Source organism: Pocillopora damicornis, chromosome 3, assembly GCF_964200805.1.
Source record: "Pocillopora damicornis chromosome 3, jaPocDami1.2, whole genome shotgun sequence".
NCBI lineage: Eukaryota > Metazoa > Cnidaria > Anthozoa > Scleractinia > Pocilloporidae > Pocillopora > Pocillopora damicornis.
Genome location: NC_142672.1, coordinates 17,024,740 through 17,048,700, shown reverse-complemented (window position 1 = coordinate 17,048,700; position 23,961 = coordinate 17,024,740). Strand labels below are relative to the sequence as shown.

The following is a 23,961-nucleotide window of genomic DNA, read 5'->3' as shown; positions in this document are numbered from 1 at the left end:
GTGAGTCTTTCCGAGTCCGTTCAATTTGGACATTTGTACCGTAAATTGCACAATAGAAACTGAAGGAGTTCAATGAGAAAAGGCCGCATTAAATCCCTGTTTCACGGTTTGTTTCGTTGGAGTGTGCCATTCGAATTTAGTTTTCGTGGAGGAAAGACCAGATTTACCCACGCCATTGCAGCAAACAAACGAACAAACTCTCACAACTTCAAAATAAAAAAATTGAATTTACTCGCATTTATTTTCCTTGCCGTTTACTTAATGAACAGAGGTAAATCTTCGTTCATGAATGAATCGTCGATAAGAGTGAATAATACTTTCCGTTAGATCATTGACTGCTTTTGAAGAAAACATTGTTGTGACAGTCCTAACCAAACTAGTTCCGTTGTTTTTCAAATGTTCTTGCGCTTTTTTTTTCCTACGCGCTCCCTAATTGACAGCTGTCAGATTGTAACAGATACTTATAAAAATAATGTTTCAAAGTTTGTTGGAAGCCTTTTAAATCACCTTTATCGTTACGGAAATGAAAATGTTTCGGTGAGGCGTCTCTCTTTAATTTGTATCACCTCTATTTTAGCTACTATTTACTCACTCAAAAACTGTTCAGTTTATGAAAGATCTTTCCATATTTACAGCCCTAAATCATTCGGGTTCTTTTGGAAAGAATTTCGTCAAATTCAAAAAAAAAAAAATGTTATTTACCGGCTAAGGGTCGGTCCGTATGGTGAAAAACTGTGACCTCGGTCTTGAAATGTTTTTCACGATACGGACCTCCCAGCCAGCAAATGACATACATACATCATTTGTGTTTCTGGTTCGAAAGAAAATAGTCCAGGAGCATATGTCTGATAAATAATTCCCGTAGGCTTTTTTGGAAGAAAGCAAATCATTAGCCTAGTAGTGTTCATTGGACCACCAGGATTCCTGAAAGCGTTGTTGACAATTTTGTTAAGCGTTCAGAGGATAATTATGGCGTGTTTAAAAAGGGCCTAGCTGATGCAGCATGAAAGCGAGGCTAAAAAAACTATAAAGGGCCATTATTTCTTTCTAATTCAGGGAAACTCAACCAAATTCACCAGGTACAATAAGCAAGCAACCCCGAAGCCAACGGATTAGTTTAATTCATTAGCGGAGGTCACGTGACCTATCTAGCATGAAAGCGAGGCTGTAAGCTGGGCATGAAATGAAAGTCAGCCCATATCCCGGACTCGTGGCCCAACTCCTTAAATATAATTATGAGACAGTTCTGATGCCAGAAAATTGTTTTTTTGTTTTGTTTTGTTTTTGCTTTTTTTTTTATTAATTAAGGAAACAAGGCTGCTAACTTAAAACCCAGGCCTAAAATTTCGGGAAGAAAACCTCCATATTTATAAAAAATATATATATTCTTTTCGCATTCCTATTCTATTTTTTTTAATAAGCAGGCACTTTATGAAGCAGTTTACATTAGAATAACAACAACAACAAATGCAGCTCAGTCGCATTTGAAAGTGATCATCATTGATGGTATGGCAGAGCTCCAGTGCCTAGACAAGCCGGAATGGGTGAAGAACTGCGAGCAGCTTGCTATTCACTTCGTCGACACAATCGAACAGAAGTATGGCAGGAAGGATGAAGTTCGCCTGATTTTTGATCGGTATGACTAACCCATGTCGTTAAAAGAAGCCACCAGAGAGAAAAGGCAAGGAGGACAGGATCCCATCTATTATCGAATCACAGATTCCACCAACATCTCAAGAGTTTCGATGAAGATGCTTCTGTCGCATACGAAGACGAAGATGGAACTCACCACCTACCTCGCAGACAAAGCATTCAGGCACTTCAGGGGACAGAGTGGTCGGCGATTTCTTGTTGCATGGGGCAGTGAATGTAAGGCGACCTTCAAAGATGTTGGACATCTTCAGAGCAACCAAGAAGAAGCGGACACAAAGATCATCCTTCATGCCGTTGATGCCACATCGGATGGTGCAATGGAGATCCATGTCCACTCCCCTGACACTGATGTCCTTGTTCTTGCTTTAAGACGGTTTCCAGAGCTGTGTAGCAATGTTTCATTCGTTACAGGAAAGGGGCGCAACCGCAGAGAAATTAGGCTAGAACCAATAGTTCAGGCTCTCGGGGAAGCCAGGACAGCTGCTCTTCCCGCGTTCCATGCACTCAGTGGAGCAGATAACACCGGATGCTTTTCAGGCCATGGAAAACTTTTGTGTTGGAAAGCATTTCTGAATGTTGATGAAGATGTTGTCAGAGAGATGGCCAAGCTGGGAACAACATTAACACCATCTGAAGAAACCATAAAGGCCATTGAGAAGTTTGTTTGCGAACTCTATGTTCCAAATACATCGCTTACCACCGTGAAAGAACTTTGATGGTTGTTATTTCGTAAGAAGCAAGCACAGTCAGAAAGACTGCCACCAACCCGAGGTGCTCTTCTTCAAGCTGTTCTACGAGCCCACTATCAAGCTATTGTTTGGGACAACGATGTTGTGGCAAACCCTGACATTCCGTCTCCTGAAAACTATGGGTGGGAGAAAAGTGACAACAGATGGTTTCCAGTAATGACAAGGCTGCTGCCAGCACCAAAGGCCATAATTCAGCTAGTCAAATGCGGATGCACCAAGCAGTGCGCAAGCAACCGATGCCAGTGCCGCAGAAATGGATTGCCATGCACAGACCTTTGCTCTTGCTGTGATGAAGAGGATGAACCCTGCCAGAATGTTTTCAGTGATGTGGTAGATGACGATGAAGAATGTGATGACGAATAGGATGACATGAAGAATAAAGAAAATTAATAGATGGACCTTGAATTAATGCTGATACATTTTTATGTGTTCCTGTAAATGAAGCTTTACTTTGTAGGTTAACGTTACCTTCGATATATCAGTAAGAAATATGAAAGATATAAGGTGACTGACAACTTAACACAACTTTGTGCCCAGTTGAAAGCATTTAATTTTTTCTAGTAAGTTAACACGGTGATAGTATAGTTTGTATATTTTAATCTCACCAAGGACCAGCGATTGCTATTATTATTTATGGTTTACAGGACAGAGTAAGGCTTAATGTAATTAATAAGCCTCGTTGTCATCGTTAGTTCATGATGTTACAGCAGAAATTTAGTGTAAACAGCCCTCTTGGTTGGCTTTAAAGGTCACAGCTTCGTAAATTAAGGCGATTTTGGCCAGCGTCAAGAATAAGTGTTTTCATGTCATTAATCGCGAGTTATGAGCCTCGTTTTCATGCTTAGTCAATCACGTGACTTTCATTAATAAACACAGTCGATTTCCTGGCATCTGGACTGTTTCACAATTAAATTTCAGGAGTTAGGACACGAGTCCGCGGTATAGGCTAATGTTACTTTCATGCTAAACTTACGAGCCTCGCTTTCATGCTAGATCGATCACGTGACCCTTGTTAATAAAATAAACTAGTTTTTTGGTTTCAGGGTTGCTTACTTGTTGTATCTGGTGAATTTGGGTGGGTTTCACTGAATTGGAGAGAAATAATGGCCCCTTGTAGCCTATCAGCCTCGTTTCCATGCTGGATCAGGTAGGTCCTTTTTCAATACGCCATAATTACCGTCTAATCGCTTAACAAAATTGTCAACGATTTTTAGATTCCTTGTGGTCTAGTGGCTTTCTTCCAAAAATGCCCACGGAATAACTTTAGCACCTAGACTAAAAGGTTCGAAGTAAATGTGGGTGAAAAGTGAAATTTACTGTCTATCATTGTAAATATTGGAAAATCAAGGCAATACTGTCTTAGTGAAAACATTAATGATTCCCTCTTTATCAAATGAGACAAACGGGAACGAGTTTTGAGTGACATATAAGCCAAGACTGCCACCGTCATTTTGGATTTCCACCTGGGTAGATTTTGGTCACGTGCTAGGCAACGTATAATCAAGAACAAGATAGAATTTCATTTCAGGACTATTTATCCATTTTGTGGTGTATAAGTTTCGCATTTTGGTACGTAATATCTATTTAGAATCTTTAAATTGTCTTGAAACTTAAAAGAAAATTGTTCTTTAAAAATTCACTGGAAATCGGTAGCCAAAATTATTTGTTTAGCTGTTATTTGATTTTCGTATTAACCTGTAATTTCGTCAGTCGCCGGCACCTTTTGTTGCTCCACACAGGAAAAACACACGATACGAAATATAATGATCGATTTTGTCCCCAATCTCACGCCATAACTTAAAAAGCTTTTGAACACTTGTAAAACTCCGGGCGCTTCGGAGTAAGTGATATTTTTAATGAATCTTCGGATTGTTTTCAAGTTCAAGGATTGTAAATTACAATTTTATGGAAACGAAGGTTGTTCTCTTATTTCAGTGTGAATCCTCGCACGCTTGCCAGTCGCTAGCGCCGCTTGCTGAAACTAAAACAAAAAAAAACTATTTTAAGATTATCGTGGGCTTCATTTTCACCTCACCACTATTCTTAGCAACAAAGGTCGCCATTTCGTTTGTTTATTACTCGCCAAAAACTATCAAATGCTCTCAAAAGCCTAAAATTGAAAAAAAGTTTACAGGAATCGACCACTCGAGCGAGTGAGTGCCTTTCTCCACATCATATCTACAACTCGCTCTTGCGCATACGCACAACTCACGAGTTAAAAAAGAGGAGCCAGGCGCCGTGTGCGAAGCTGTCAGTTCAATATTACATTGAAACGAGCAACTCAGACTGACCGACACAGGATCAAGTTAATGTCTGTTTCAGAAGAAGGTAAAATTGCTTCGCAAACATGAGTTATCAAGTGCACGTGATCGGTTTTGTTATGGTCACTGTATCAATTGGCACAACTCCGAGTTGCATTTGCGAAGATTTCATGACGAGCTGAACGGTGAAGATCTGCAAGCACTTGATTTGGCTGTACGTTGTCGTCCTTGGGGTCAATGAAAAGGATGATACCATTTAACAAGCAGCACTTACTGAGCAAGGAGTCTGCTACATTATTCGACGCGCCCCACCTCCGTGTACTCAGCCAAAACCTGCCGAACAAATGCCAAAGCCTGCCGAACGATGCGCAGAGTAACGCTGACACAGTTATTAGGAATGACCCGCGGAGTAATTGTTTCGTCAGTTGTTGGTTTTTGGTTCACTGTTATCAAACATCTTTATTGACGACTTTACTGCCAGACAATATAAGAACTGCGTTCGAATCCTAAAAGGAAGTTACATTGTTATGAAATGCTCAGATAATAAAGTATACGAAACGATTTGATATTTACCCAGTGCGTCGGCTAGGTCCACAGCTGACAAATGACCTACATTAGTGTTATGACATCACTATAACGTATGTCATTAGCGGATAAATTAACTTAATGATCGATTATAGAATTTCTCGACGAAACAGTAATCACTCTGAAGTGTGGCGTATGGAGCGGTTAAATCGATCTGCCAGCTCAACACCACATTCTGCAGGGTGTAAGAAAGTGTCCATTGATACTGGTGATATTCTGTTGGCAGTTGATGCTCTTTACGTTCCACGCGACAAGGAATTTTGTGTTCAGCGCAAGTATAGATTCTGTGTCGACGCTCCTTGCTTCTCCGAAGTGCCAAGGTTTTCAAACTTCAAACCGGCTGGAAACGCATTTGTCGTTAAGTGACATGTCTTAACTCGTATCGTTTAATTTTTAAAAGGAAATCGTCTATAAAAGTTGTCAATGAACCTCTCGGCGATGAAGATATGTGACATAAATGTATTACACAGCTATTTCACGATAAAAAGGGGACCATTTTCGTTAAAATACGTATTTATTAGTTTCCGCCAGCTGCCCAGACGTTTTTGATAAAAGCCTCGACTAAGGACTGCCTTACACGTGTTACAAAGAATAAAAAAAACGAGACATACGAAGCACCCAAATTTACTCGCCAAAATTAGGAATTCAAAATGACATATGGAGTCATCTTACTCGAGTCGTTTGGGAGCAATCATTTTTTACTATCTTGTGCGTTTTGTTTAGTTATTACAGACCTAGGGTGAACGACAGTGAATTCAGGAAGTTGTGCACAGCGATAGGTGAGTTGAGTTATTCATTCGCGTTTACGTTTAACAACACAATATAAAACAATTAGGTTAACTTGCAGCTACATGTTACACGTAAGTAAATAAAGTTCACGTTGGGCTGATTCTTTGGGTGGAGGTGGCTTTTCTTCCTGTGCTAATCCAGCTTTTTACTGCCGCTGTAAAGGATGGACAGTTCGCAGTTTTTGTTACAATTACTGACTCCTTGAGCAGGTAAGGGGTAGAGAAACCTGGAATCGTGTTTTCTGATTGACTACTTGGCCAGCAGTACGGGGCTATCTTACCCGCTTGGGATTGCTTGTTTTGTTCCGGCAAGAAAACTTTCTTAAGTCAATAAGTGATCTTTTGGCCATGTTACTGCCAGTTTTCATTGAGAAGCGACGTTCTACGTTCTTTTATTTACATGTATGACTGTTAGAATGACAATGAAAAACAGTCACTGAACTTTATTTATTCTCCGGAACATGTACAACAGCAGTAGTAATATAGCGCCAGTATAGCGTGGACCAATCAGAATCGAGTATTGATGTCATGTGATACAAATGGACCGATCAGAAAGGCGTATTGTCACGATGACGTCACGAAAAACCCCAAACGCCTGGTACCGAGTTTAATGGGGTTTGTGCGCGTGCGGGTTTGTGCGCGTGCGGGTTCGCAAGCGCGAGGAGATAGGGATTTTTTTTGCGCGCGGGTAAAAAAAGTTTTTTTGGGGGGTTTTTTAATAGGTAAAAAACGTGACACAAAAAATGAGATAAAATGTCTCAAAATGAGGTTTATTGTGATGAAGTCGAAAATGTTTACAAGTTACAATAGATCGAAAATATCTACCGAATTGATTAGAAATATCTAAAAAGTTTTTGTTACCGGTCATCATAAAAACCACTCGTATTTCTAAGTGAAATCAAGGAAAAAAATTAAAAAGTATTTAATCGTTCTATTACTGACGGCGGTATAATAGTCTGTACATAGAATATAAATCGTCTTCTTCGAAGAAAATATTAACCGTCATATCGTGATATTGTGTATCTATGATTCTCATGTATAAACGGGCGATTTGTTGTTCTAAGAAAAAATAACGATTGGAATGTAATTCGCATCGTAAGAAGAATTTGAGTAATTCTTTTAAGATCAGGTCGTGAGTCTAAAAAAAAGAAAAAATGAAAAAAATGAGATAAAAAATGTCTCAAAATGAGGTTTATTGTGATGAAGTCGAAAATGTTTACAAGTTACAATAGATCGAAAATATCTACTAAATCGAAAAACATGTAACCTTCCGTTTCAGTTTTTATTACATAAAATACATGAAATAGGGGTTGTTATAAAACAATTTAACGTGAATCAAAAACCCCATATAAATAACTATAATCATACAAATAACTATAATATTCATCTGCCGAATCGAAAAACATGTAACCTTCCGTTTCACTCTTTACTAAATGAAAAATGGGTGTATAAAACGGATTAAGATATGGTTCATTATAATAAAGTCGAACCCGAAGGCTTAAATTGCTTAAATACTTGAAAAAATGATTCTGGTAAGAGAAACTCTAAAACGTTAAAAAATAAGTAGAAAACTTCTTCTTTCAATCAAGAATTCGAACTGAAAAAATAAAGAACAAAGAGAAAGTTACTCAAAGATGACTAAGACTGTACTAAGAGAAATCGAAAACATAGAAAAAAGTGTTCAGAAATATCTAAAAAGTTTTTGTTACCGATCAACATAATGAATTGCATCTGAAAAAATAAAAAAATCTTAGGTTAAAACAGTAACAAAATTGTTTGCTTCTGGAAAAATAAAAAATCTTAGTTTAAAATAGTGTCGGTAATAATATATACTTGATCATCCTCTCAATTCGCGAATCACTTCTTTAAAAAACATAATCGATTGCAACGTCCTAGTTTGCATCTGGAAAAAATAAAAAATCTTAGTTTAAAATAGTGTCGGTAATAACATATGCTTGATCATCCTCTCAATTCGCGAATCACTTCTTTAAAAAACAAAAAATTACCAATATCTCATCATTCTCTGAAGAAAAATATAACCGGTAATAACACGTTCTTCATCATTTTCTGCAGTATATTTTATCAAAAAACTATTGTTCATGGACGAGTCTGTTTCTTTATATCGAAGATTGTATTGGACGTATTCTGATTTCGTAGCATCTATGTATAACATGACATGTTTGTAATGGAAATCCCCCATGACTTCACACGAACGTAAATCGATTAATGGAAACCAAGCTCGATAATATCTTGTTAAAGTACTAATGACGCCTTTAAAAAACATAATTGAATACAACGTCCTAGTTTGCATCTGGAAAAAATACAAAAAAGATAGAAAATTATTTTATGGAATTAATCCTCTCATTTGATAAAGATAAAGATAAAACCAAGGACTTGTTTCAGGATATATACCGATCTGAAAAAAATAATTATAACGATAGCGTACTTCGCATGATTCTATCCAAAATTACTATTTCAAAATCGGAATGAGTTAATGTAAAAATACGCATTTCATTTCGAAGTTGTGTTAGGGTTGCTTCAGAATAGCGACGCGTTGTTTCATGTAAATGAAATGCAAAACATAGATATCCTTTCAAGACGGGAGTAGCAACCTAAAACGGAGAATTATTATTGTTATCAACGTGAAAATAATACATATTATGCTTCTCATGAATAAACGGGCGATTCGTTGTTCTAAGAAAAAATAACGATTGGAATGTAATTTGCAACATAAGAAGAATTTGAGTAATTCTTTTAATATTAGGTCGTGACTCTAAAAAAGAAGAAAAAATGAAAAAAATTTAAACGTATTTAATCGTTCTATTACTGACGGCGGTATATGTTTCTGTACATAGAATATAAATATTCAAAGATGCTGTTCAATTGATAAAAATCGTCTTCTTCGAAAACAGGATCAACCGTCATACCGCGATATTGTATATTTATGGTTCTCATGAACAAAAAGACGATTCGTCGTTCTAATAAAAAATGACGATTGGAATGCAATTCACAACGTAAGAAGAATTTGAGTATTTCTTTTAAGATAAGGACGTGAGTCTAAAAAAGAAGAAGAAAAAAACGAAAAAAATTAAAAAGTATTTAATCGTTCTAATACTCTTTCGTGAAATCGTTCCGATAAAGCTGAACTTTCAATATGTAAATGAATACTGTATTGACTCTTTCAATTTGCCGATGCATCCATGTAGTTGCAGATTCATAACGTTCAGCAGAACAGGAAACGAGCAATGGCGTGTAATTTCCGATTCTTTCTCGTACGCTTATAAGGCAGGGGTCGCACTAGTGCTTTTGGTGTTTACATTGGACATAGAATCTGTCATAGCATGCTTGCGACAAGTGCGACCCTTTTGTCGCGTCCAGACATAACTATGTCCGAAGGACCTAAAGATCAAACAAGCCGATGTCCTGCCTCAAAGCAGGTCATATCTTGTCTAATGGCCTTAAAATAACAATTTTTTATTTTTCTTCTGTCGTCAACGTCAATCAAATCTGAAATACGGGCAGAAATTGGAGTTTTGTAATTCTGCAAAGGCAACACGTGTGCACTGCTAGCTACAGCTATCGGGTTAAAATTTTAGTCACCGGTTTTCTCTTCAAACGTTTTATCATGGCGAATTTCAACCCAGTAATTGACATTCGTCGACGTCGGTTTAAAGCGGCAAGGGCCAACATTTGCCGTTGGCGAATGTTGTACAATGCGTACAAACCAATAAGGTTTTGTACATTGAACAAATTAAACAGAGATTGAAGAAATGTCGCTAATAAAACTAGCACCAGCCTCATGTCTAAAAATTATATTTGGCGCTCTTTTCGCGCGTGAAATATAAAGAGTTGACAGACTGGTTTCAAATATCATTTATGTCGCGCAAGTGCGACCTCCATGACTCCCGTGGTGTAAATGTCGCGACATATTTATGGGACAACTTATGACGCGACATAAGAAAAATAAGGCCACAGTGCGACCCCTGCCTATTAGTGTTGTTTGTTCGGCCGTCATCAAATAACTCATCATCATTTTTATTACCAAATTAGGCATCTACGAGAAGAAAATTTTTTTCAATCGGTAAAGTGATCTGAATCAGAGTAGATAAAATGATATCGAATTATGAATTCATCTTCTCTTACCCGTTCTAGTTGGCTTTCCAATACGGGCGAATCAATGAGTTCTCGAAGTCGTCGGATGACCTCTTCCCTAGTCATGTTGAGGACATCATTTGCAATACGTTCCGTATCCACATCGGATCGTTGCTGAATGATTTCCATTCTAGCAGCCTCCGCAGCAGCCTCGTCGTCGTCGTCAGAGGTCCAATTGGTCTGACTGGATGCTGGCGGCGTGTCGTTACACCCGCTTAAAGGTTCACGGCAAAGCCCACAAGTATTATGGTACCTTGTATTTGGCAGCGACGGTGTAGATACTGTTTACAACAATGGAGCTGGACACTTCGCTCACAGGTCTCAGATTTTAGGTGGCATACGAAACACTGGTACTCGCTCGTGACAACATCAGACTCTTCATGTTTTAGTCTTTTGCTGTGTCGTCCTGCCATCCTTTCACGTAAATATAAAATATACAATCAGGATGATGCCGAAAGACATATTGTTTTTTGATGTCGTGTATGATACCTCTTTCGTTTTCTTCTCGTCTTATGGTTGTTTTACCTTGTTCACTCACGATTATGATTTGTGAAGAATGCGACGTTCATTTCTTTTTTATACAGAAACGCGTACATAACATAACGTGAACATGATGCCATTTCTTACACGTACGTAGCATGGCTTGAACGGGACGAATGTTCCAGATGAAAATGCAAATTGCGCACAAGCACAAAAAAGCAAGCAAAAAACCTTTTTTAGCGAGCGTTTCTTCATCAGTTCTTGAAAGATGAGCGCCGTGCACAAAAATGCAAGCATGCGGAACGAAGATCAAGGTGAGCGGAACAAAGGTCAAGATCAAGGTCAATATGCAAATTTTTTGTGCACGTGCACAAAAAAAGCAAGCACGCGTAACAAATGGCATCATGCTGTTGTCATTTCTTACACGTGAGTAGCAAATTTTTTCAGCGCGTGGAGAGATTTCATGTAACAAGAAAAAATGAATGATGCACAAACACAATGCGGTAAGTTCATAGATATCGCATTCGAATCTTTTTTTTCATAGTCGCACATGAGTGACACTAATTGACCATTCTTTCTTTAAGTTATTGAAGATCGAGAATGCGCAATGTGCGCGTGCATAAAAAAGCAAGCGCGCGGAACAAATGTCATGGCGTTAACATGACGCCATTTCGTACACGTGCGTAGCATGGCGTCAATGTGATGCCATGTCTTTCACGTATGTAGCAAATTTTTTTCAGTGCGTTGTCAGATTTCAGTTAGCGCAGTTGTCAGATCTAGCAACAGGAAAAAATGAATGACGCCAAAACACCACTCCGTGTGGTAAGTTCATATATATCGAACTCGAATCCTTTTTTTCCGTTTTTTCATAGTCGCACATGAGTGATGGTAATTGACCATTCTTTCTTTCTTTCTTTAAGTTATTGAAGATCAAGAATGTGCAATTTGCACAAGTGCGTGTCCGCAGGACCAAAAAACACCATGTTGTAAAAAGTCGATGCACAACGAATGCTTAACGCAATGGTTTCGGACACAGAAGGACAAGAAGTTATGGCCCACTTGCCCGTATTGCAGAGCAGACCCGCCAGCCTCAGTACTACACCAACTGGGTGAATATCCATCATCATCACCACCATTACGATGGGAGGCTGCGCGGCGTCATGCGGAATTTTTACACCATTCATGGGACGACAGCATCCCTTTCGAGAGAGACTTTTTTTTTTTTAGAATTTTTAAATATTTCTTTACCTAGCAATGTTTTTTTTTAATCAAACTGTTAGCGACTTATATCTGACCACGATTCGTCGATATGAGAATCGTAGAGTATCGAGATTCTTGGCTCAGACCAAACGTGGAGCCATTCGAAGGTTTCGATTTGAATTGGCAAATTTATTAGATTATTAAAAGGGACTCTTTTTTACTTCTTGTAACTTTTTAAAAACATATTAAAGTTGTTTGCGTGTACGCCATTTCTTTGTAGTTATTTATTGCTTAGGGTTATGGGCGGTTCAGTTGTTAATGAAATAATATAATTACTCCTTTCACCGTTGAAAGAAAAAAAGAAAAAAGAAACAAATTGAAAATACGAAACAAAAAAAACAAAACAAAAAACAAAAACAAAAAAAACAAAAACAAAAACAAAAACAAAAAAAACAAAAACAAAAAGTCACTAGGATCGGGAATCGAACCCGGCTCAACCGCATGATAGTCTATTATATTCACCACTGTACCATTCATGCAAGAATGATTGAAATGTACAAATTTGTTAAAAACTTTTTTTAATTGATAAAGTACAAATTCGGGAACATTTCAGCCTTACAGTGAAGGAAAAAAGAAAGAAGCTGATTGAAAACAAAACAAAACAATAACTTACACTGCTCCGGATTCGAACCCGGATGAACCGCTTGGTAGACTACTACAATCATCACTGTACCACCCATGCAGGCACGTTTGGAAAAGCGTTAAATTATATACTTAATCCAATGAACGTTATTTACAGAACTAATGGAATTGTTTTTCCTTTGTAATTTTAAAACCTGCCGTATTCTTTGAACAGTTTTTGCAGTTCTTCGTTTCTCTTGGTCAATCTTACATCTGCCCATTGAAAGAATCGACATCCGTCTTTGTTTCGGCAAGTAAAAAAGGGTCTTCCTGGGTTTAGAGGTGACTGATTTACTTTCAAGGAAGCCTGACAATTGCATTCACACATGACGGTTCCGTTCAATTTTCTGTAGGTGTCGTGTACTCTTCTATTAAGTACACCCAAGTAAGCGTTCTGCATGGTTCTATGCACAAAGACTCCACACTCGAGAGAGAAGGGGCATTTGGCATACCATTCCATGTTAGACAGGGCTTGAAATAATTCCAACTTGCATGGGTGGAAGAGACAATTGTTGAGGTCATACTGTTTCTCGTCCACAATGGTGACCGCTGTGGGTGACACGGTTGAATTAGAAGAAGAATTTGTTGGAGAAATGTCAAACCCCATTTCTTTCAGCAATTCGTTAGGTCTGAAGTCGTTTGTAACTGCGGAAGAGTTGAGGGCGGTGGCGGCAGTGCCATGTTTTCTTTCTTCTTATGTTTTTTGTGCTTTTTTTCTCGCTTCCACTGCATTCACAGGTATGGTGTCTACCATTTTTTGTAAAGAGTTGATGGGTGAATAATCTTACATGCTAGTGGCCATGATGAATAAAAATGAAGAAAATAAGAAATGTCTTTTCTTTTATGTTGTTTTTTCGATCACGACACCATCCACTTCATCCAATCCAGCCATGAAACGTTCGTCAGGTGTGATTCTCATTCAATCAAAAATGATGTCAATATCTTGATGCGTGAACCCCATACATTCGTACGAAAATGCCAATTCTTCTGTTCTGAATGACAGAATTTCCTCCAATTGCATTCTACTTGCATTGTTTCCGGAGATCATGGTTTTGACAAAGTCCATGTCTTCATGATTCCAGATAGGATGATACACACCTCTTTCTCTCAGGATTTTGGTCCATTCGTCATAGATTTCATTAAACTTGACTTCTTTAAGTCCACGTTCGATTTTGTAACTCATCTCATCGGCATATTGCAATCGTTGCATGGAAAAAAAGGAATGAATGGATGGTTCGAGTCCTTTCTTTTTATGAACGGTTTTCAAGATAGCTATCACCCAGAATTTTTTCCAATAATGCTTGGATACTTCCTCTTTGAAATTTTGTCGTTCCCGTTTAAAGAAATCGGTCTGGTTGGCTACAGTATTGACGTTCATTATTTCGGGATAACACATGGGAAAGAATGAAAAAATTTTGGAATGTGGTTTCAATTTATATAAATAGCTTTGCTATGATTTTTTTCGGTCAGATTAGGAGATGGAGCGGATAGGAAAAGAGTGGTTATGGCGACGTATTTATCAAAACGAATTGAACGGTCGAGATTCGCTTATTCCTCGAAAAGAATTAGAAAAGGTGAAAACCAAAGAAAACGCGGATGAATTATTTATTTATTTGATCAATGACCCTAGTCGTGTGAGAGAATGGAATTCTGGCATATTCATTGTACATATGGAGGGAATGAGAGAACAACTGAGAGGAAGAGATTACGAACAACATAAAGAATGGGTCTTTAATACCCATCCTGATAAAGTACCATCATTCAAAGAGTTAATGAGGGCGGCTTTAATCGTGTTGGCGAGATGTTGTACTAAAATTTTACTGTGAGAAAAAAGTCGTGGGAATGAACAAGAGAAAGAAAAGAAAGTTGGATAAAGAAAAAAAGTTGGAACGGATGGTATTGAAGACGTATTATGACTTTTCGAATCCAGGTAGTAATGGTGGATTGCAAAGGTTACACAAAGCCAAGGGTGTACCCGTCAAAAAACTCAAGAGTATCATGCAGAAGAATTTAATTTACTCTTTGCATAAACCAGTTCGAGTGCATTATACAAGGAATCCGACCGTAGCTAATAGTAGAGATCATCAATGGGCAGCCGATTTAGCGGATATGAAAAATCTCAGTAGATACAACAAAGGGGTAAAATATCTCTTGACGGTTGTTGACGTTTTAAGTAAATACGCATGGGTGGTTCCTATGAAGAACAAAACCGGTGCAGAACAAAAACGCGCGTTTGAGTCTATTTTGAAAGAAGGAAGAAAACCGTTACGTCTACAAACGGATAAAGGGAGTGAATTTTACAACAAATCGTTTCAAGAATATCTCGCGCAGCAAAAGATCACTCATTTTAATACTCAAAGTGATACAAAAGCTTCTGTGGTAGAAAGATTTAACAAAACCCTCAAACAGAGGTTGTTCCAAGCATTAACAGCCAACGCTACTCTCAAGTATCTGGATTTTTTACCCGATTTAGTCAAAGGTTATAATGCGTCTATACACAATGCTACGGGTGTCGCACCTAAGAATGTCACTATGTATAACGACGGAAAAGTGTGGAAGAAATTGTACAGTAAAAAATTGTTCGGTACATCCCGTAAAAGAAGAAGAAGAAGAAGAAGAAAGTCTACCTTTAAAGCGGGAGATAAGGTCATGTTGAGCAAGGTTCGTAGAACCTTTAAGAAAGGATATTTGCCAGGCTGGACAGAAGAAATATTCATCGTAGATAGAGTCATAAATTCCTATGTAGCATCTTACAAGATCAAAGAATACGATGGAACGCCCGTCAAAGGTACGTTTTACGAGGAAGAGTTGCAAAAGGTCGATATGGGCGATAAGACACGTTTTCCGGATCGAAAAAGTATTAAAGAGAAAAGACGGGAAAGCTTTGGTCAGATGGAAAGGTTGGCCTTCCAAATACGACAGCTGGGTAGACGCGAAGGAAATAGTCGATTTATGAGTCATGCAGGGTAACCAGGACACGTTTTATCTCACGCTTCCTAGTAATGGATATGACACTATCTACAGAGATAACACTCCAGCTAGATTCAAAGCCAAACTTCTCAAGACGATCTCTTTACCGGGAAGAGAATGGGAAGTGGCCTTGTCGCGCATCACGTTTCCGAGTAATGTGAATTATGAAAAATTGTCAGAAATGGATTTTATGTGCGGTCTTGTTTTGGACATGAAAGATATGGAAGATAAAAGTGACTTTCCTATAACGAACAAAGAGTACTTCTTGAGCGGATCTGTAATGAAGTATGAATATACAAAGGGGATGACTACACCTAGAAATGTAGTGGATTTCTGGAATAGGATGCTTGGATTACTCAATTACCATTTACATAGCAGAATTGTAAACGGTATGAAAAACTACATAACACAAGACAAAGATTTTCAAACCAAACGTCCTCGATGGCCTGTATTCAGCTGGCAAAATGTTGGTGGTGATTAAAGACTGTTTATAGACAATTCAGGAATCGATGCTAGTTACAGATCTGGGATTGAAAATCAGTTTTGCATTCATCTAGACATTGCTAAAGCATTCAAACTGGTGATTCCTAAAAACGGATCTGCTAAAGCCGAAGATAAAGGGTACCAATTAAGCAGTCTTGTATCTGCCGAACATTTCAGAGATCCCGCGAGTACCACTGTAGAGTTTGAAGGTGTTCATAGATTTTGGACTATCATCGACGCAAAAGAGGTTGGATTCAAACCAGAAGGAGTCGCCAGCAACTCATTGTTTTTACGTTTGCAAGCTTCTGTCAATTGGTACATTTACGAACTGGGTCATACCTACCACAGTCCCATGTATCAAAAACGATCCTTGTGCGTGTACACAGATCTGGTGCAGACACATTTTATGGGGAGATCGGAAACAGATCTTTTGAGAGAAGTGAAATACGACGGGTCTACGAATGGAAATGTCATAAAGAACAGTTACGAACCTCAGAATTTACAGTTTATTCCCGTAAGAAAAACATATTTGATACCATAGAAATAGGAATCAGCGAAGTCGATGGAACACAAACTGAGTTTGTAGGAAATAAAAACGAAAATACGGTGGTCACGTTATGCTTCAGAAAGCGTGCATATAAATAAAACCCAGTTTACCAAGCAACATGCACTTTTGGTTTTATTTCGATGTGATTTACCACGATGAATTTCTACCTGACATTACCTAGCAATGCAAGTTCACAGATTTATTCTGAAAATAATCCAGGTCACTACAAAGTCAAACTACCAAGAAATATTTTTCTACCGGAAAATGATTGGGAGGTAGCATTGGCTAGTATTTCATTTCCGGATATGGTACCTCGAGTGGATGATTTCATAGACGCGCGAGTACCTATTTTGGTTCGCTCGAACATACATACTAAGGTCACCAATGACGACGGAGTACTCATACCCGTGAGATGATGGATAAATAATAGGTGGCAAACAGCCAATGACAAGAAAGGAGGTACTCAATATTGGCATAATGCCAAGTGTAATGCCGTGGTGGACTTGCAAAAGTCAGATTGTACGGTATTTCCTACTACCGTACGAAGCGGGTATGAAATCTGGTCGCGTTTTATAAATTTAGTCACGAATCAATTTTACCAGGAGATGAAAGATATCTACTATTATGTCGGAGGGTATATGAATAGCCGAGGAAGGAGGTTTGAAGAATGGAAAGATGAAAGTGGAAAAGGGAAATTTCCTCATTTCGAATGGGTGTTGAATGCAGACAGATACGATTTGAAGATCAACAACGAACATGTGCAATACATGGACGTGTTCGACCCAGATTACTTACATCCTCCTCCACCGCAAGATAAACGAAGTTTGGAAGAATTGACGAAAAATTGGTTAGCTAATAACCACGTAGACATTGAACTGGAGTTGGCTAAAAAATTCTACTCGGTGGAAGAAAAAACAAAAAGTGATGGCACTAAAATCATGTGCTTGTCAAGTAGCGTCAGAATAGAACATTTTAGAGATCCCAATTTAAATTTGTGGAAATCCACGGATGACCTGTGGAGGATCGTGGATATTCAATGGAATGTGGTCACGGGTCGTTACGTGCGATTCTATTCTTATGTCAACTGGTATTTTTCAGGATTGGATGAAAAAATCTATCACACTTATGCGGATCCTAAGAGAACGCTGTTCGTGTACACAGATTTGACACAGACTCAGATCGTGGGTGGTACAGAGACAGACTTATTGAGAGAAGTCTCGCTCACTAATAACGAAAAAGGGAAATATTTATTTGAACCGTTACATTTACAGTATTTACCTATTCGTAAAAACTTCTTTGACAGCGTAGAAGTGGGAATCAGTGAAACCGATGGCTCGCAAGTAAATTTCAAAGATGGACAGACGATATTGACCATCAATTTTAGAAGAAGCGGTCATGGGTCCTCAGAAATGTCCATCTAATTGCATTTCAGCAAGTGTACCCTTGATATTTGGATTCAGAAAATAGAAGAAACATTTTTTTGAAAAAATGAGTGACGTGTTCTATCTATCTCTCCCGAGTACTGCAAGTTCTCGAATTTACCCGGATAACTCTCCCGGTAAATTCAAAGTGAAGTTAGCAAAAGAGATCTATCTACCTGAGAGTGAATGGGAAGTGGCTTTGTCAAGCATTTCATTTCCGTCTACGTTGGATACAGTGATTCACAAGAATGTCAATTATCAGAAGTTAGCGGAAGTGGATTTCTTATGTGGTATGGAACTTGAAATGAATGGTGTGAAAACCTACAACAATTTGGAAATTGGAAGCAAGTCCTATTGGTTGAGAGGATCCCTCCTGAAATATGAACTTTCACAGGACATGCCAATACATGGTGGTGATTTCTGGAATAGCATGATTTCTTTGCTTAACCGTAGGCTGCACAGTAGGTTGCCTCTTAAAATGAAGAATTATATGGTTGAAGATAAAGATTATCAGAAGAAACGACCTAAATGGCCTGTGTTTTACTGGGAGGATGTCGGTGGTGGTTCCTACAGATTGTGTATAGACAACAGCGGAATCGATGGTAATTACAGATCTGGAATTGAAAACGATTTCTATATGCATTTGAATGTAGCTAAAGCATTAAAATTGGTGATTCCGAAAGTAGGAGTACCGTCGCATCAAAAAGGATTCGAGTTAACCAGTCTGTTGACTTTTGAACATTTTAGGGACCCCATCAGCGAAGTGAATTATCAAGGAGATGTTCAGAGAGTATGGGAAATAGTGTATTCCAAAACGTTTCAATTTAAACCTGAAGGAAATCCTAGCAAATCAAAATTCTTACGTCTGCAATATTCAGTCAATTGGTACATTTATAGGTTGTGTCAAATGCATGCAAGTCAAGTCAAGTCAAGTCAAGTCAAACATATCAAGAACGTCCGTTGTACGTTTATTCAGATCTGGTACAGACACAAATCATGGGTGGTTCAGAAACTTATTTACTGAGAGAGGTCGTATACAGCGGATCTAAAAGCACTTTCGAACCTCATAATTTACAATTTATACCCATTCGTAAGAATAAATTCGATACCTTGGAAATAGGAATCAGTGAAACCGATGGAACTCAAACCGAGTTTTTAAATTCAAACGACGAAACCGTGGTCACGTTGTGTTTTAGGAAAAATCAAACCCAGCCTAATCGTATATAAGCAAGTGTAATAGAAAAAATGATACCATACACTTTTTTTTGTTGTTGTTGTAAAATAAGAAAACAAAATTATCCCATGACTATAAATACGAGCGGTGATTTAATTTTATCATTTTTTTCTGGCAGTATAGAGAGAAACCCTATTTCCTAAACATGCAAGGTGGGACCTGTAGTGAAATCCATGGTTCGAAAATCCCTCATAAATTACGGAAAGAGGAAAGCCAAGGATATTGTTTTTGGTAAATTAACGGGTGTGAAACGTAAAAAGAAATTCCGAAAAGAAAATGGGATGAAAGGTATAAAAAGGAGAAAAAAACCAGCAAAACGTTTGAGTGATATTTTTACCTACTGAAAAAAAATATGAGACGTAGAAGAAAAAGGAAAAGACAGAAAGGAGGGATCATTCAACCTTCATCCATAATACCGTTTCTTGGATCTTCTACCATGATGCCAGGCGCATACTTGAATATGTGGGAAAAGAAGAAGAAGAAGAAGTAAAAGACACAGAAAGGAAGAGGATTATCATTAGGAAAATTCATTGGTCAGAAAACTCATAAATAAGAAAAAGAAGACGACGACGTAGGAATATTATAACAGAGAACATTTTTTTCTTTCATAGAGTTGATTAAAAAAAAGATATAAAAGAGCTGGATCCTTTTTCATTTTTTCATCAAAAAAAAAAAGATATGGATGATCTTCCTATAAACAGAGCTTCTAATCCCTTTAAAAATCAAGGGTACATGTTGAGATTAGCCAGGCAAAGAGGCAGTGGTATGCTAGGACGTCGTAGTAGCGGTCGTCGTCGTCAGCGAAAAAGAGAGAGAGGAGGAGCTCTTAACGCCTACATTGCGATGAAAAATGGACAAAAAATTGGAAGAAAACTGGATGGATGGTTTAGAAGGCAAAAAAAACTTGCTGGATAGATTAATAAGCAAAGAGGAGGAGGAGTAGGAAAGTTTTCGGCCGCCAAGGTGCCGATATTTGCAACTCTAGGAACAGGATATCGAATAGGAAAATTCCTAGGCAAGAATCTCTTTAAACTCTTGGGTATGGAAATGAAGAAAAAGTATAAGTGTAGGTAGAAAAGAAAAAAATTCACCCACACGTCACAGAGAAGTATAAAAAGCTTTTTAGTGAGCGTTTCTTCATCAGTTCTTAAAAGATGAGCATCGTGTTCGGAGGACGTGAGGCCTCCCCGGACCACTTCAAATCGGGAGTGGTTGAAGATAGTGCTTTAGATCTTTTTACAGTACCACCTACCAACATCACTTACAATGGATACCGCATCGCGGAAATCAATCCGACTAGTGAAAGTATTACCCCTATAGAATTCGTGATACCAGGCAGCCGCGAATATATCGATTTTAGTCGAGGTTATTTTCGTGTGGATTTGATTCTGAAAAAAACCGACGGAGGAAATCTGGCTGCTGCATCGCAACGATGGTTGGCTCCAAACGCATTTCACACCATCATCAAACAACCTTCCATCTACGTGAATGGGACTCTGACCACCGAACAAACAGACACCTACGCTTACAAAGCATATCTGGAAACCATACTCAATTATGGAACAGAAGATGAGGAAACGATTCTCAGACCTCAAGGGTATTACTCAGCTCTAAATTATCCACCTCACGACCTGACGGCCAATCAAATCGACAGTGCCACACCTAATGCCGACTACACAGCGTTCTCGAAAGAACGAAAAAAAGCAGTCGACGGTCTCGTGGAAATGAAAGAAAAAACCACGGGAGGAAAAACCATTCAATTGTTTGGGTTACCACATGTAAATTTGTTCAATACGGGTAGAATGCTTATACCAGGAGTCGATCTCAAAATGAGGTTTACACTCAACGATCCTAAATTCTTCATGAACGGACTGGCTGCAGTGGCCACCAACGTCAGGTTACAAGCCGGTGATTTGAAAATGAAATTCTATGCCTGCATGGTCAAAGTCAGGTCAGACGTGTACAATAAAATTGCTACAGCAAGAATGCAGAAAAATCTGGATGTGTATTACCCCACCGTCAGATAAGAAATCAGGACCTACACCTTGCAAAACAATCACACTAACTTTGAAGCTACAGACGTGTTCAATGGAAGAGTCCCGGACCGCGTGGTGGTGGGATTAGTCTATCAAGATGCTTTCTCAGGCAATTACGCATACAATCCTTTCAATTTCCCAAAATTCGATGTCAGTAGTATCAAACAGATTGTGGAAGGGGAAGAGTACCCGTATCAACCTTTGCAACTTATTGCAGACAACGGTCAATATGACATGTCAGGGTATCACAGACTTATCAGTGCCAATTGTTCAGCCTACCGAGGAAAATGTATGATCAAACCAGAACATTGGGGAGACGATCAACATACCACATTATACATGTGGGATAATGTCGCTTCTGGATGTGCAGACAGTGTACAATTGAACCGTAAACAAGAAGGGCGTGTCAAAATCGCCATTACAAAGACAGCTGTCAATTCGTTAATCGCCGTCATCGTCTACGGTGAATTCGAAAACATGATGCAAATAAAACCCACGGGTAGTACTCAGTACGACATTTACAGTCAGACGATTGCAGGAAGAATCCAGTAAGAAAAAGAAGAAGAAGAAGAAGAAAAAAAGAGGCCATGGAATTCGTTCCATTTACTACAGAACAATTATCTTATCTCGCCAAACAAGATCCATATCTAGCACCTATTTTCGCAGGAGTATTTGCAGCCGACGAATTACCGGGATTACCAGAACAATGGAAAAAAAGAGCTTACATCGTCAACACCGACCCCATCGATAAACCCGGATCTCATTGGTTGGGTATTTTCACAAAAAAACACACTTGCGAAGTCATGGACAGTTACGGATTACCGTTAAAGTGGCACAAACCATCCGATGTAGTGGAATGGGTTTTCGAAAACTTTGAAATCGTACGCAGTAGCGCAATGACATTGCAAGAAATGAACTCAAAATCGTGTGGGCAGTATGTATTGATGTATTCAAAAGCTAAGGCTAGGGGCGAAAGCGAAAGAAAGAGATTTTGTGTACAATGATCATTTGGTGGGGGAAATGATCAAACCGTTATTAAATTCAAGAGTTGAAAATCTTAAATGTTGTAAACAAGACAATAACAGGTCTTGTCCGTTGGATATATAAATAAAAAAACACTTTTTTAGTTTACACGCAGAAAAAAATTCATGATGTTATGAACACCGTTTCAGTTTCAAAGTCCGTGTAGCATCATGGTCGTGGGACCTTCTAGTTGCGGTAAAACGGTGTTCGTGGAAAAACTGATGAGAGAAAGAAGCCGTTTGTTTACTCGTCCCTATAATCCCGTAGTCTATTGTTACGGTGCTAACCAACCCACGACATTTGAAAGAATGAAAAAAGAACAAGGCATCCATTTCCACGAAGGAATTCCAGATACCCAATTATTAGAAAAATGGTATAAGAAAACAATGGGTGGAGTTTTGATCTTAGACGATCTCATGCGCGAAGGAAGTGACGACTATAGAGTCTTAGATCTCTTTACCAGAGAATCACATCACAGAGGTATCACCGTCGTTTTCATGACTCAAGATATGTTTCCCAAAGGTAAACATGCCAAATCCATTTCTAGAAATGCGCATTACATCGTTGCCTTCAAGAATCCTCGCGATCAATTGGGTGTGCGCATTCTTATGCAACAAGCTTTTTCCGCAAGATTTCAAGGAGGTGTTGAACGTGTATAGAGATGCTACGGAGAGACCCGACGGGTATTTAATGTTCGATCTACATCCCAATTCATCAGATCATGAAAGGTTAAAAACCAATCTATTGAGAAGTGAAGGGTACACGACCGTGTATCAAAAAAGAACAGACTAAGTGAGCAGACGGACGGCGGGCGGCGGGCGGCGGGCGGCGGGTGGCGGAAAGATCAACGCATATAAAAGACAGTGTTACATCCGTAGTGAGTAAGCAAAAATTGAGATGGAAAGAATTCGTAGACAGAAAACGTTTTTAAAAGCCATTACTTCGGCAGCTAATAGAAACGCAAGGAAAGCTCTGATCAAACACGCCAACAAAGATCAAGTCAACGCCGTAAGCGAAATCGTGATGAATTTACTCAAAAACAACGTGCCCGTCATACCCGTCACCACGGCCAGATTAAGACCTTACAGACAAGTCCTGAGGCAAATTGGAAATCGAGCCGTATCGCTTAAAAAGAGAAGACAAGCCTTGATAAATCAGAAAGGTGGAAAATTGTGGAATGGACTAACCACTGTCGTCAAGACTTGTTGCCGTTAGACAGAGAGAGAGAAAAATATGGCTTATCAAAAAATGTACATGGTTCCAGCCGAAGATCCGGCCATGGTGAATCTTTTCAAAGGACGATTGACCGTCGATCCTACATTGGATACAGCGGCCAAACTCCTGACTCGTAAAATGGAAATTTTAAGGAATCCCAATACAAGTCACGCTTTCACAAAAGCAAGCCATCAAACAGCTCGATCCTGATATAGAACTCTACGTTAGAAAAATAAGACAACTACCAGCATCGTTATCGGTCGATGCCGATCCTACCAAGTTGGCAAAATCCTTAAAAGACGAAGAAGGAGATTTGGTGACTCCCGTACAACAGAAATTGTTGAAAAGAATTTTGAGTGAAGTCACCCCCAAAAGAGAACCGGCCACACCCAGGAGAACACCCAAGAGAGCACCCAAAAGAGCACCCAAAAGAGAACCGACGACGGCACCACCACCTTCTAAAACCGTCGAGAATTCCCCTCA

General features: G+C 38.8%; 1 protein-coding gene, 1 long non-coding RNA gene and 2 pseudogenes across 3 annotated transcripts; 3 read left to right on the top strand and 1 right to left on the bottom strand.

The window, feature by feature from the left end:
- The first annotated feature begins 506 nt into the window (after positions 1–506).
- On the top strand, positions 507–2,829 carry LOC149048566 (uncharacterized; annotated as a pseudogene).
- A 4,383-nt stretch (positions 2,830–7,212) lies between these two features.
- Positions 7,213–10,988, bottom strand: LOC149048565 (uncharacterized). Of its 2 annotated transcripts, XM_089198841.1 has the most exons (3): positions 10,678–10,762; positions 10,180–10,602; positions 7,213–8,347 (listed from the first exon to the last, which is right to left on the bottom strand). In XM_089198841.1, the coding sequence occupies exons 2-3, from the start codon at positions 10,315–10,317 to the stop codon at positions 8,039–8,041; spliced, it is 447 nt and encodes a 148-aa protein (XP_089054967.1). In that variant the 5' UTR covers positions 10,318–10,602; positions 10,678–10,762; the 3' UTR covers positions 7,213–8,038. The 2 variants fall into 2 exon arrangements, with proteins under 2 accessions (XP_089054967.1, XP_089054966.1); XM_089198840.1 differs by having other exon boundaries at positions 10,180–10,988.
- Positions 10,989–11,350: 362 nt separating this feature from the next.
- LOC149048564 (uncharacterized) lies at positions 11,351–12,137 on the top strand. The gene is made up of 2 exons (XR_016184550.1): positions 11,351–11,490; positions 11,589–12,137. It is a non-coding gene; the product is annotated as an uncharacterized LOC149048564 (long non-coding RNA).
- A 9,690-nt stretch (positions 12,138–21,827) lies between these two features.
- Positions 21,828–23,055, top strand: LOC149048563 (uncharacterized; annotated as a pseudogene).
- The last annotated feature ends 906 nt before the right edge of the window (positions 23,056–23,961 follow it).

Excerpts from the sequence above, each read along its gene's own strand:
- LOC149048565 (XM_089198840.1), bottom strand. The coding sequence starts at position 10,317 with ATGGAAATCATTCAGCAACGATCCGATGTGGATACGGAACGTATTGCA. Across the intron at positions 8,348-10,179 it reads TGGAAAGCCAACTAGAACGG|ATGCAAACTAGGACGTTGTA; the intron begins GTAAGAGAAGAT and ends TATTTTTTCCAG.